This window comes from Oncorhynchus masou, chromosome 2 (assembly GCF_036934945.1).
Source record: "Oncorhynchus masou masou isolate Uvic2021 chromosome 2, UVic_Omas_1.1, whole genome shotgun sequence".
Taxonomy (NCBI): Eukaryota; Metazoa; Chordata; class Actinopteri; order Salmoniformes; family Salmonidae; genus Oncorhynchus; species Oncorhynchus masou.
In genome coordinates this window covers 32,228,638-32,242,219 of record NC_088213.1, presented here as the reverse complement: position 1 = coordinate 32,242,219, position 13,582 = coordinate 32,228,638, and the positions used below count along the sequence as shown (strand labels likewise).

The 13,582-nt window shown below is 42.4% G+C and overlaps 1 protein-coding gene across 1 annotated transcript in view; it reads left to right on the top strand.

Moving 5' to 3' along the window:
• LOC135558910 (DNA-binding protein RFX7-like) overlaps positions 1-12,858 on the top strand; it is a 37,576-nt gene extending 24,718 nt beyond the window's left edge. Inside the window, exons 7-10 of the mRNA XM_064993131.1 lie at positions 154-238; positions 471-678; positions 1,763-2,061; positions 5,375-12,858. Coding sequence (XP_064849203.1) covers positions 154-238; positions 471-678; positions 1,763-2,061; positions 5,375-8,635 — 3,853 coding nt within the window. The 3' untranslated portion in view covers positions 8,636-12,858. The remainder of the gene's footprint in view (positions 1-153; positions 239-470; positions 679-1,762; positions 2,062-5,374) is intronic.
• The last annotated feature ends 724 nt before the right edge of the window (positions 12,859-13,582 follow it).

Sequence of the window (13,582 nt, the reverse complement as noted above, 5' to 3'; positions counted from 1 at the left end):
GGGCAATCCCAGTCTCTTATGGCTAGAATGGTCCCTGAAGCACTAATGCCCGGCTCTTTACAGACAAACAACCAACACATTTTAGCACCTCCATAAATGAACTCTTAAATATTTGACCGTTTTAGTGTTTTTTGAACCTTAACCCCTGCTCACATACTGCTATAGTGGACTGAGGAAGAAAGCCTTTGTCCACATGCCATCTTTACCCAACCTGGACTTACATAAAACAGGGGACGGGGTAAGTTGTCTGTCTGCCTTCCTCTCTCAAGGTCTTTACCTTATTTAAATAGATTTTCAAGAAAATAAGTAACAAATGTTTGCCTAACTGTAGTCCAACCATAACATAACTTGTATTAATTGAATGTGTTAAGGGACTACGATTTGAGGCTTCATATTGAACTAAAAGTAATACAGGGATATGTACGACTATAATTCCTAACACCTGTACATGTGCCTATGTTATGCTTCAGTGTGAGGTGCTGGAGGCCTCAGGTCAGCTGTGCAGTGCGGAGGAGGAGGTGCGCTCTGCGGCCTGTGGCCTGGTGTGTGAGTGGGCCCAGAAGGTGCTGAGCCGCCAGTTTGATGCTGTGGAGGACCTGGCTCGCTTCCTCCTCAACAGCCACTACATCGGCACCAAATCTGTGGCAGCCCTCACGGTCATGACTGGTACACCAACAGGTGACAACACAGTGCATCTGCAAAGTATTCAGAACCCTTTGAATTCTTCCACATTTTGTTACGTTACAGGCCTAATTTTAAAATGACAAAGCAAAAACAGGTTTTTAAGGCTTTTTTGCAAATGTGTTTAAAATAAATGAAAACTGATTACATAACTATTCAAACCCTTAGTACTTTGTTGAATTACATTTTGGCAGCAATCACAACCTTGAGTCTTCTTGGGTATGACGCTACAAGCTTGCCACACCTTTATTTGGGGAGTTTATCCCATTCTTCTCTGCAGATCCTCTCAAGCTCTGTCAGGTTGAATGGGGAGCTTCGCTGCAATGCTATTTTCAGGTGTCCAGAGATGTTTGATCGGGTTCAAGTCCGTGCTCTGGCTGGGCCACACAAGGACCTTCAGAGACTTGTCCCAAAGCCACTCCTGTGTTGTCTTGGCTGTGTGCTTAGGGTCGTTGTACTGTTGAAAGGTGAACCTTCGGCCCAGTCTGAAGTCCTGAGCGATTTGGAGCAGGTTTTCATCAAGGATCTCTGTACTTTGCGCCGTTCATTGTTCCCTCAATGCTAAATACTTATGTAAATAAGGTATTTCTGTTTTTTATTTTTAATACATTTCCAAAAATGTATATAAACCTGTTTTTGCTTTGCCATTTTAGAAAAAGGCTGTAACGTAACAAAATATGTGAAAAGTTAACGGCTCTGAATACTGTCAGTGTGCACTATGTTTTGATAGTCAAACTTCACTTGTCCTTTCACTGCCTCATGTATGTTGAACAGTGAAATGTTTCCATCTAGTGGCAGATTTTTCTCATTGACCTGCTATAGTGCATTTACATACCACCTCCAGTCAGTCCCTAAAAGCCATCCCATTAGGTACAGATGTCAATTCAACGTCTATGCCACATTGGTTCAACGACATTTCATTGAAATGATGTGGAAACATCATTGATTCAACCAGTTTGTGCCCAGTGGGATAGTTATGCTTTCTTCAAAATAGAAGCTGCTGTCTAGGAGGACCATGATAATTTGTTAACTCAAAATATGTGTTAACCTGTTTCTGTCTTCCTCTGTCTCCTCCCTTTAGGAGTTAAAACGCCACTGCCATCCTCAGCATTCGCACCAACAGCTGAAGCCTACTCCTTCCAGTCCCAAGTGAAGACCCTGCCCTCTCCCTCCATCGATGCCAAGCAGCAGCTCCAGCGGAAGATCCAGAAGAAGCAGCAGGAGCAGATGCTGCACTCCCCTCTCCCCGGAGAGGCTCAGGCCAGGCGGGCTGACGGGGGCACGCCTGTGGTCGGCTCCATTACCTGTAGAAGCCCAGCCCTGCTCTCCCCACATCCCACCATTGGCATTATGGTAGCTGCAGTCCCCAGCCCCATCACGGTAAGCCAAGCTTGTATTCTACTTCTGTGTTTGTCTAAGCTTACTCTATATATCCCACTGTCTTTGCAGTGTTCCTGTTACTCATCTATACAGGCGATAACTTTGTGTTGCCTATATCACGTGCAACAGAAGCTATTCATAACTGGAGTTACTTTTACAGTTGACGTTGGAAGTTTACATACACTTAGGTTGGAGTCATTAACGTATTTTTCAACCACTCCACAAATTTCTTGTTAACCGACTTGCCAAAACTATAGTTTGTTAAGACTAGAGGTCGGCCGATTCTAATTTTTCAACGCCGATACCGATTAATCGGCTGTATTTTATATATTTATCTGTAATAATGACAATTACAACAATACTGAATGAACACTTATTTTAACTTAATATAATACATCAATAAAAATCCATTTAGCCTCAAATAAATAATGAAACATGTTCAATTTGGTTTAAATAATGCAAAAACAAAGTGTTGGAGAAGTAAAAGTGTAATATGGGCCATGTAAAAAAGCTAACGTTTAAGTTCCTTGCTCAGACCATGAGAACATATGAAAGTTGGTGGTTCCTTTTAACATGAGACTTCAATATTCCAAGGTAAGAGGTTTTAGGATGTAGTTAATATAGTGTTTATAGGACTATTTCTCTATACCATTTGTATTTCATATAGATATTCATATCCAACTGACTATTGGATGTTCTTATAGGCACTATAGTATTGCCAGTGTAACAGTACAGCTTCCGTCCCAAATCCTAGACTTAATTATAACGTAACAATTAGAAATACGAGCCGTTGGTCATTAATATGGTCGAATCCGGAAACTATCATTTCGAAAACAAAACGTTTAATATTTCAGTGAAATACGGAACCGTTCGGTATTTTATCTAATGGGTGGCATCCCTAAGTCTAAATATTATTGTTACACTGCACAACCTTCAATGTTATTAATAATTACGTAAAATTCTGGCAAATTAGTTCACAATGAGCCAGGCTGCCCAAACTGTTGCATATACCCTGACTCTGCGTGCAATGAACATAAGGAAAGTAACACAATTGCACCTGGTTAATATTGCCTGCTAACCTGGATTTCTTTTAGCTAAATATGCAGGTTTAAAAATATATACTTCTGTGTATTGATTTTAAGAAAGGCATGGGTGTTCATGGGTGTTTATGGTTATGCAGGTTTAAAAATATATACTTCTGTGTATTGATTTTAAGAAAGGCATGGGTGTTTATGCTTTTTTCGCAAATGCGCTTTTGTTAAATCATCCCCCAGCGTTGCATCGATTATATACAACGCAGGACACGCTAGATAAACTAGTAATATCATCAACCATGTGTAGTTATAACTAGTGATTATGATTGATTGATTGTTTTTTACAAGATAAGTTTAATGCTAGCTAGCGACTTACCTTGGCTTCTACTGCATTCGCTTAACAGGCAGGCTCCTCGTGGAGTGCAATGAGAGGCAGGTGGTTAGAGCGTTGGACTAGTTAACTGTAAGGTTACAAGATTGAATCCCCCAGCTGACAAGGTAAAAATCTGTCGTTCTGCCCCTGAACAGGCAGTGAACCCACCGTTCCTAGGCAGTCATTGGAAATGTTTTCTTAACTGACTTGCCTAGTTAAATAAAGGTATAAAACGTTGGGGTTTTTTTCGGCAAAATCGGTGCACAAAAATACAGATTTCCGATTGTTATGAAAACTTGATATCGGCCCTAATTAATCGGCCATTCCAATTTAATCGGTCGACCTCTTGTTAGTTGCATGACACAAGTAATTTTCCCAACAATTGTTTGCAGACAGATTATTTCACTTATAATTCACTGTATCACAATTCCAGTGGGTCAGAAGTTTACATACACTAAGTTGACTGTGCCTTTAAACGGCTTGGAAAATTCCAGAAAATTATGTCATGGCTTTAGAAGCTTCTAATAGGCTAATTGACATCATTTGCGTCAATTGGAGGTGTACCTGTAGATGTATTTCAAGGCCTACCTTCAAACTCAGTGCCTCTTTGCTTGACATCATGGGAAAATCCAAAGAAAGACCTCAGAAAATAAATTGTGGACTTCCACAAGTCTGGTTCATCCTTAGAAGCAATTTCCAAATGCCTGAAGGTACCACATGCATCTGTACCAACAATAGTATGCAAGTATAAACACCATGAGACCACGCAGCCGTCATACCGCTCAGGAAGGAGACGCGTTCTGTCTCCTAGAGATGAACGCACTTTGGTGCGAAAAGTGAAAATCAATCCCAGAACAACAGCAAAGGACCTTGTGAAGATGCTGGAGGAAACAGGTACAAAAGTATCTATATCCACAGTAAAACGAGTCCTATATCGACATAATCTGAAAGGCCGCTCAGCAAGGAAGAAGCCACTGCTCCAAAACCGCCATAAAAAAGCCAGACTACGGTTTGCAACTGCACGTGGCGACAAAGATCATACTTTTTGGAGAAATGTCCTCTGGTCTGATGAAACAAAAATAGAACTGTTTGGCCATAATGACCATCGTTATGTTTGGAGATAAAAGGGGGAGTCTTGCAAGCCAAAGAACACCATCCCAACCGTGAAGCACGGGGGTGGCAGCATCATGTTGTGGGGGTGCTTTGATGCAGGAAGGACTGGTGCACTTCACAAAATAGATGACATCATGAGGGAGGATAATTATGTGGATATATTGAAGCAACATCTCAAGACATCAGTCAGGAAGTTAAAGCTTGGTAGCAAATGGGTCTTCCAAATGGACAATGACCCCAAGCATACTCCCAACGTTGTGGAAAAACGGCTTAATTACAACAAAGTCAAGGTAATGGAGTGTGTATCACAAAGCCCTGACCTCAATCTTATAGAACATTTGTGGGTAGAACTGAAAAAGCATGTGGGAACATGGAGGCCTACAAACCTGACTCAGCTACCCCAGCTCTGTCAGGAGGAATGGGACAAAATTCACCCATCTTATTGTGGGAAGCTTGTAGAAGGCTACCTGAAACGTTTGACCCAAGTTAAACAATTTAAAGGCAGCTACCAAATACTAATTGAGTGTGTGTAAACTTCTGACCCACTGGGAATGATGAAAGAAATAAAAGCTGAAATCATTCTCTCTACTATTATTCTGACATTTCACATTCTTAAAATAAAGTGATTATCCTAACGGACCTAAGACAGGGAATTTTTACTCAGATTAAATGTCAGGAATTGTGAAAAACTGAGTTTAAATGTATTTGGCTAAGGTGTATGTAAACTTCTGACTTCAACTGTACATCTTATTAATACTTTTTTGTGTCATGTTTTTCTATGCTGTATATGCAGGTACAAAGGAGCAGGCAGCTGATGTCCCCCAGTCCTGTGGGAACATCTGAGGGCAAGATTCTGCCTGTCAACTTCCAAGTGGTGACCCAGTCATTGCAGCCTGTCAAGTGTCCCAAGACCCCTCAGAATATCCCAGCCAGCCCTGTGGGGGACCGCTCTGCCCGCCACCGCTATGCCCAGATCCTGCCTAAACCCTCAGCCACCAGCGCCATCACCCTGCGCTCTCCCCCCACCCTGCTCATCACCAACAGCCCCATCAAGACCGTGATGCAGCCCACACCCCACATCAGCTCTGTCAACGTGGTCAAGATGACCACCATATCCCTGGCTCCCAACTGCAGCACTACAACAACCTTAACAAACACCACCTTAAGGCCTGCCTCTGCTGGCATGGGCAGCACTGTAGCCCTGGAGGAGAACAGACCCAGCCCACGGGCCAGGAGTGGCTCTGCAGCCCCCATCCTGTCCCCCTTAGCCAGGTCAGGCCGGGCCACCACCACCCCTACCATCGACATCAAGATGATTGAGGGTGAAGCCATAAGTGAAGGCAGTCTGGCCCTGGGTGCTAGCAGGCTTACTATGACTCAGGAAGCTGCAGGGGGCCAGAGGGCTGGAGGAGCTGTACCAAGGGCTGCCAGTGTGCCCACGCCTCACACTAAAGGCTCCCTGGGACTGGAGGCAATGGCTGGAACCAATTGCAATGGCAAGTCCTCTTTGCGCAACAACACTGTGGCAGCTACAGCTGGTAGCAATAATAACACCAATAACGAAAGTACTTTGTATTTGACGGTCTCCAATCAGAATACCAGCACCACTCTGTCACCCAATGGCGGCACTGTTGCCACATCACTCATCGCCTCCAAGAGCCCCAGGAAACGCCCAGGCGTCGGCCCAGAGTCTTGTCCCACGCCTGTCAAAAGGGTCTTCATCTCCCAGCAACCTCTTGGGGGCTCCGATGGTTACAGACATGGGATTGGTGCAGGAGTAAAGAAACTCCCCAGGACAGGAACCCCGGTCAGACCTGAAAGTGCACCAGCCATTGGTAAAGTTACTGTGAAACTGAACTCCACTGTCCCAACTCGAATCCTGTCACTCTCTGATTCCCCCATCGGAACCAGAGGCTTCCAGACTGTTGTCAAGCCACAGAGCTCCGTGCAGAGAAGAGACACTCCGATCACCATGGACACTAGCAGCATCGGCAACGTTAGTGCCCCGGCTGGTCATGCACGAATTCAGCACCAGCAGCACATGACGGGTAACATGCAATCCATGCCCAACAGCTCTGCCCTACTGGAGCAGTCTGCTGTGAGTGACCTGAGGAACACCATGTGGGTTGGGGGCCAGCTGGAGGGAGGTAAGCAACAGCAGCAGCAAGCCTACGCCCAGCAGATCACAGACCACAAGCAGGCATCCACACAGGTCATGGAGCCCCTGGCCATGATGGGCCAGGCCCCAGCCTCTAGCCAGCTCTCCATGCAGACAGACATGGACTACTTCCATTTCAATGATGACGATATGACCCAGGACAGCATTGTGGAGGAGCTGGTGCAGATGGAGGAGCAGATGAAGCTCAACAGCAGTCTGCAGGCCTTCGGAGCTGACGTGACGCTGCAAGGCCATCAGTCTGTAATGCAGGGCAACATGATGTCCTCCAACCAGACAATGACCCCTTACTACCAATCAGTACACAGCAGCACCACCCCTGTCCAAACTCCCACCCCTACCCCAACTCCCACATCCACCTCTGAGATGATGGGAGGAGGCCAGGGCCTGACTAGGGAGAGCCCCTGCTCCCGCATGGCCCCCACCACCCCGGTGGACAGTGCCCTGGGGAGCAGCCGACACACCCCCATCGGCACTCCACACTCCAACTGCAGCGGCAGCGTGCCCCCCAGCCCTGTGGAGTGCAGGAATCCCTTTGCCTTCACTCCCATTAACTCCAGCATTACAGGCTACCACGACGGCAGCATTGTCTCCAGCAGCCCCGTCAAGCCCATGCAGAGGCCCATGGCTACTCACCCAGACAAGGCCAAACTGGAGTGGATGAACAATGGTTACAACAAAAGCGGGGGGAACTCCATCAACGGCATCAGTATCCTTCCCAGCTATCAGGACCTGGTCGACGACCACTTCCGAAAGCCCCATGCCTTCGCCATCCCTGGCCAGTCCTATCAGTCTCAGACGAGGCACCACGAAGGACACTACGGCCGCCTGACACCCATCTCTCCGGTGCAGCAGCAGGCAGCCAGTATGGCCAACCTGAACAAGCAGGAGAGCTTCGCTGTGCCCGCCCCTCTGGACAACAAGACCACCAGTACATCTTCAGCAGGCGGGACCTTCCGCTGTCGTAGTGTAAGCCCTGCCGTGCGCCAGCGGAACCTGAGTGGCAACCAGAGTGGCAACATCCCCCGAACAGTGGTGTCCCCCTTCACCTCCCCCGTGACCCCCGAGATGGTCAACATCTTCGCCAACAGCCATGGGGACGTCAGCAGCATGGCACAGAGGAGCCAGTCTGTGCCTGTTAACGTGATGATGCAGACGGAGGTGCTGCCCATGCAGGGCCAGACCAACAGCAAAAAGATCACCAACGTGCTCCTGAGCAAGATGGACGGGGACAGTGACGACGCAGTGCGGGGCCTGGGTATCAACAACCTTCCGTCCAACTACACAGCCCGCATGAACCTCACCCACATCTTAGAGACCACTCCCAGCTTCCCCAGAAGTGCCAACCATCAGACTCTGATGACTTCCAACACTCAGAATGCGTACGAGTTTCAGAAGCCTGGTTACCTCATGAAGAACTCTAGGAACGAACAGATGATTCTCTCAGCAGGTGACAGCCAAGCACAATCGGCTACTGGAGAACAGCAGCATCAGCAGAGCCAGCCTATGCTGCTGGCCCAGAACCTTCAGCAGCAACAACAACAGCTGCAGCTAGATTTCAGCACCACCGTTAAAGACTTCTTAGCGGACGGCAGCCTTACTCCTGGCAATCAGCTTGTGGGACAGGTATCAGAACTCAACCCTGTGGGATCTGATTTTCGACTGACCTCTGATCTTTCCAGCATCAATGACCTGAACAATTTGGACACAAACCTTCTGTTTGACCCCAATCAGCAGCAGGGACAATATGAAGACTCTACACTGGAGGAACTAAAGAATGATCCGCTGTTCCAGCAGATTTGCAGCGAGACTGCGAATTCCAATGGATTTGATTGGCTGGAAAGTAAAGACCAGCCCACAGTCGGGTTAATGGGTTAATATGAGCTCTGCTTTTATTTCATGAAGGTGAAATGGTTTGTTTATACCTATTGTTTTGTAAAAATCTTCTTTGTAATTATTCACATTGACATTGTATAGCACATTGCAACACTCGGGATACAAATACTTTTGTCCAGTCTAAGTGCCAGGCTGAACAGAAATGATCACACTTACAAATATGCTGGTTTTCTCTCACAGCTCATCGCTGGTGCTGACTCATCCATTTCTCCCTCTTCAGACATCATAGTTATTCAAGAGCATTTAAATCAAGACAGTAGAATAACAAGTATTTTTACATTTTCAGGACAGGATATAAAGAGAGAGATGTTTGGTAATCTTTAAGAGATCTCTATCTGTAGACTATCATTTTGGATAATGTTTTTGTTCGTGAGCTGTTGACTAAAACAAGAGGTTTGGCAAATAATTGGCAACTGTTCCTCCCTCTGTAAATTGTTTTACTTCCATTGAGGTAGATCTGAAGATATACTTTATCAGACAAATCATTTGGAATTGCTTTAGAAGCATACTGTTGTGCAAGAACGGTAAATGGGGTGTATGCTCACCTAATATGCCCCTGTACCTCTCAATGAAGAGTTGAGATACCTCGAGAGGGCATTTGCAGTAGCTTGCACTGGTACTAATGTTTCTCATTGCCGTTTCAGGTCTTAAGGATTGCAGGTGCAAGACAAATATACCAAAATCAATCGATGGTTAAAAAAAATCCCCCATTATCTGTAAATAGAAATGTTTCGTTGGTCTACTTAAAGAACCACGTTTTATATATTTCCACACTGGTTGGATTAATACTGTGAAAATGATAATGCCCTTTTAGTGTAGGAGCTGTTTGAAAAGACCGCCTAAAATTTCAGCCTGTTTAGGTGAGATGGAGTTTTGGCCTGCATGGTAGTATATGTATTTAATAGACCAATAAGAAAAAGTTCCAAACCTTCTGCCAATAACAGCTAGTTTTTAGGTTTCCCCTCCCTACTCAGTCCTAGCAAAATTCTTGCTTGAGAATTTGTTCTTTGCTAAGAACCTATTTTTATTACTTTTTGCCCATTTCTTTCAATTAAATCACAATAAGGTACTTCATTTTTACCCAGAAATAAATTATTTGAATTTGAGATAATAAAAAAAACAGCTTTGTTCGACCTTTAACATACATTGTTTGCAATGATATTGAGGCAAACTAGTTCCATTCTCTCAGAATTTGGATTTTTACAAGTAGGAAAACGGCAGCTGTTTGAAAAAGAATCTGTGTGACTACAGAATATTATTCAAACTATAGATTTAAAGGTCAAGATATACTGTCTGTATACTAAACTTGTCAGAAGATGTCTGATTGTCCGTTTTGCTGAAATGTTATGCAAACTTTACAAATACGTTATTGACCACTCAAATTCCAGTGTGCATGGTACAAAAAAATGTAGGCTATTAAATCGAGATTTGAATGTACTATGTCTTTTCACCTTTTCAAATTTCCCCTCATGTCCCAGTAGTTAATGCACTTTGAGTACATTGAAACTGAGCACAGGTAGCTGAAGAACAACAGATGGTATCTGTTAATATTGTCATTTTTTAGGCTTGCTTTACCCACATTTTGCCCTGAATGCTGACATTCTTACTGTAGTTGAGCTCCCCTGTCCTTCGTGTCAAAAGGATTGCTTTGTTTAGAATCGTATATGTTTATAAGAATTAAAACGATCATAATAAATACCTGTAATGGGGATAGCTTGCACTTTAGTGACTTCAGAACTAAAGGAAATGGGCTTTAAGATGGAGCTCAAAGGACAGTTAAATCTTGTATTTAAACCGTATAATGCAGAAGATGACCCTTTTCACCTCTCAAGTTTTTTAAGACTTGTGTAGGGCACTGGTGGGGAGTTTTATTTACGTTCTTTGTGACTATTTGGCGGGTATCATTTTAATTAACAGAAATATATTGATTTAAGGAAGTGGAGGAATATATGAATAGGAATTTAACCTTATAACACCCCTATACCAAAGTGTATTAACTGGAGATGACCCTGCCCTGTTTCAGTCGTGTATCTATTTGGGGGAAAATGACTATTCATTTTGGTTCTGATTTATGTTAACACTATGCATTTTTTACTTATCAAAGCGGCTGCTACTGTCAAAGTAGGTTACTGCAGGTTTATGTAAATGTTTGTCGTTTTTCCCTTAAAAAAAATGTTTTCATGTTACATACATTCAGTAAAAAATGTGATGGATATGAAGTAATTTAGATTAAATTAAAGTTAATAGTTTAGTTTAATATTATGCCATTAGATATTCAAAGTCCTTCCTATAAAAAGGCACAAAAGTGCATATTTTACCGTCATACATCGAAAGCTATTCCCCTTACATTAGTCTAGATCCAGTAGAAAATACAGTATTATGGAATACTGTAATACAGAATTACATATACATTTGTATAAATTGTAATTTTCTTCCCCTTGAATAATGTTCTTGTTGAGTTCATTAAAATCCACTGCATTTTATTCTAACAGTGAAGGGACGTGTTTCACCTGGAGTCAAAAAAGGCATTTTGTGGTAAAGTACGGGTGATCTATTACAGGTTTAAATAGCTTCTAGTATAGTGAAGAACAGTGTGTGAGTAAGGCATGCAACTCATAAAGGGAATAGCTAATTGGCCAGATCCTGTGGTTTTGATGAGCTTTTTATCTTCTGAGCCTTATATCCATACCAAAGAAAAACTAATTAGTGTGAGAAAAAAGCATTACATAGGATTTTATTAGAAGAACCCACAAATAACCCAGTCATTTGCCTGACATCAGTCAAATACCTTTATATGGCCATTTGGAATTGTCCTTCTTTCAGGTGGGATGGTTGAAAATAATTTGAGGAAATTGTGAAACTGGCAACTGATCTGTAGCACTGGAAAACATGCTGAAAACCACACTACTGTTCTGGTTTATAAAAACCAATGTAGCAGGACAATATTGGGGTTAATTCAGTTGACTGTTGTAAGTGTTCCTCTCATTTTGAATCCCACAGTTTGTACATATGAAAGCTCTGACACTGTATTGTTATAACTTAAACAAACTGGTTCTGTGCACCTGCACCCTCTGAAATGCTATATTGGTGATTTTGGATCAGGAGCCAGCTAAACTGTGCTTGTGTGTTTGGCCGCTGGCGCCCTTTCTTGTACAGATAATGCTGTGTGTTTGTTTTTTCTTAGCTTGGTGTTTTTTTTTTTTTTTTGCTTCCTGAGATTTATATTGGTTGGCTTTTTACAGAAGACGTCTGCTTAGTGAGAAAATAGCAGGGTATTTAAAGTATTATATATTATCTTTCTCTGACAGATTTTGTGCCCAGAACATTGCAATGGACATCGGAATGTCATGGTTAAAATTTCAACAAGCTTTGAAGGTTCATGTTATTGCACTAAACATTTAATGAACCAATGCATTGGCACCTCTTTTAGGACAAATGCATTAATTGAAGCCACCCAAATATTTTTTTAAAGAGCTTAACTAAGGGAAAAAATAATTGAAATGTCAATCAAAAAAATATGAGAACGCTAATTGTTTTGTGTAGCAATGTACCTTAATCTCAATGAGATACTTTTTTTTTTTTTTACTTCATTCTCATGAGAATATGAAACTCCATTTAAAGAAACATTTAAACAGAAATATTCTCAAATAAATAATTCACCATGTTAATAAATGATATGTGTGCATGTTTGTAGAATTCTATTGTACAGAGTATTTGTAACCACTTTGCTGTAATTCAGGATTGGTCCTGTCAATCGGAACAGAAAGGTATTGCGACTCACAAGTTACTTGCATTGTTTGATGTTTCTAATTCAGATTAATATTTGTTCTGTATGTTCAGGTTTTGAATCTGTTCTGTTATTTAGATGTTTTTACTTTTTTTATGTAACTCTGTGAAGATTTATTTTTTCTCTCCAGAAACCATTGAAAATAAGCACTGATGTTTGTACTTAAATGAAGACAAACCCTGTCTGTTCTTCTTTAAGTGCACAGGGGCAGCTGAGTCCTGTACTTTTCACAGACCTGGTATAAAGTCCCTTTAACCCTTGTTGTTGTTGTCTAGTGTACAGCAGACCGTAGAGTAATTTGATAAAGTTGCTTTAGCGTTTCAGCAAAGTTTCTTCTGTCTTTTTTTAATTGAAAGTGCTCAAGGATGTTGAGATTTTTTTAAGGGTTTTTAAAACCAATAAAGTTTTTTTTTAAGTACTTGAATATCTTGGTTTCAATTGTTGTTTTTCCACTCTACATGCATTTACATTACCTTCACTTAGCTCGAATCTTCTGGTTTGGTCCCACAAAGGTTTTATCCCCAGAGCTGTGATGATTCAAATAAATATGTATATACTTTACTGTTAATCTCACTTTTGTTTTCAGTGTCCTTTTCCTCACCGTAGCTTTTGTTATTCAATATGAAGCTAAAAAGATATGGCGTGCCAAACACCACATTCCATAGATCCTATATCTATTCTGGTTGATTAAGTCACATGAGTGTGGAAGACCATGGTTTGAACTGATCTTCTCAAATCCTGTTCCGTAGGGGTTATTGAAAATGTTACAGTACCACAAAAGGAATGAAACCGAACTTGTGGGAAGTGTATTCACAATTTCCAATTATGTTATTTGTACGTTTTAGCATTTTTGATGTGAATGTGGTGATGATGTTCCAGAGAGTGGCTAATCTGTATACAGCCTGATGCAGCTCATGATAGAAAAACAATGCACATTTGGCATCATTTGCACCATCTGTCTGAGATATCAAGCCTGCTGATAAGAGCTGGCTAGTAGAAGAGCAGGAAAAAATGTCTGCTTCTAGTCTTTGTAAATTGCTTATAGCTCCAATGCTAATTCATGAGCTATGATCTCTTATTGATGTCACTTGTTAAATCCACTTCAATCAGTGTAGATGAAGGGGAGGAGACATGTTAAAGAA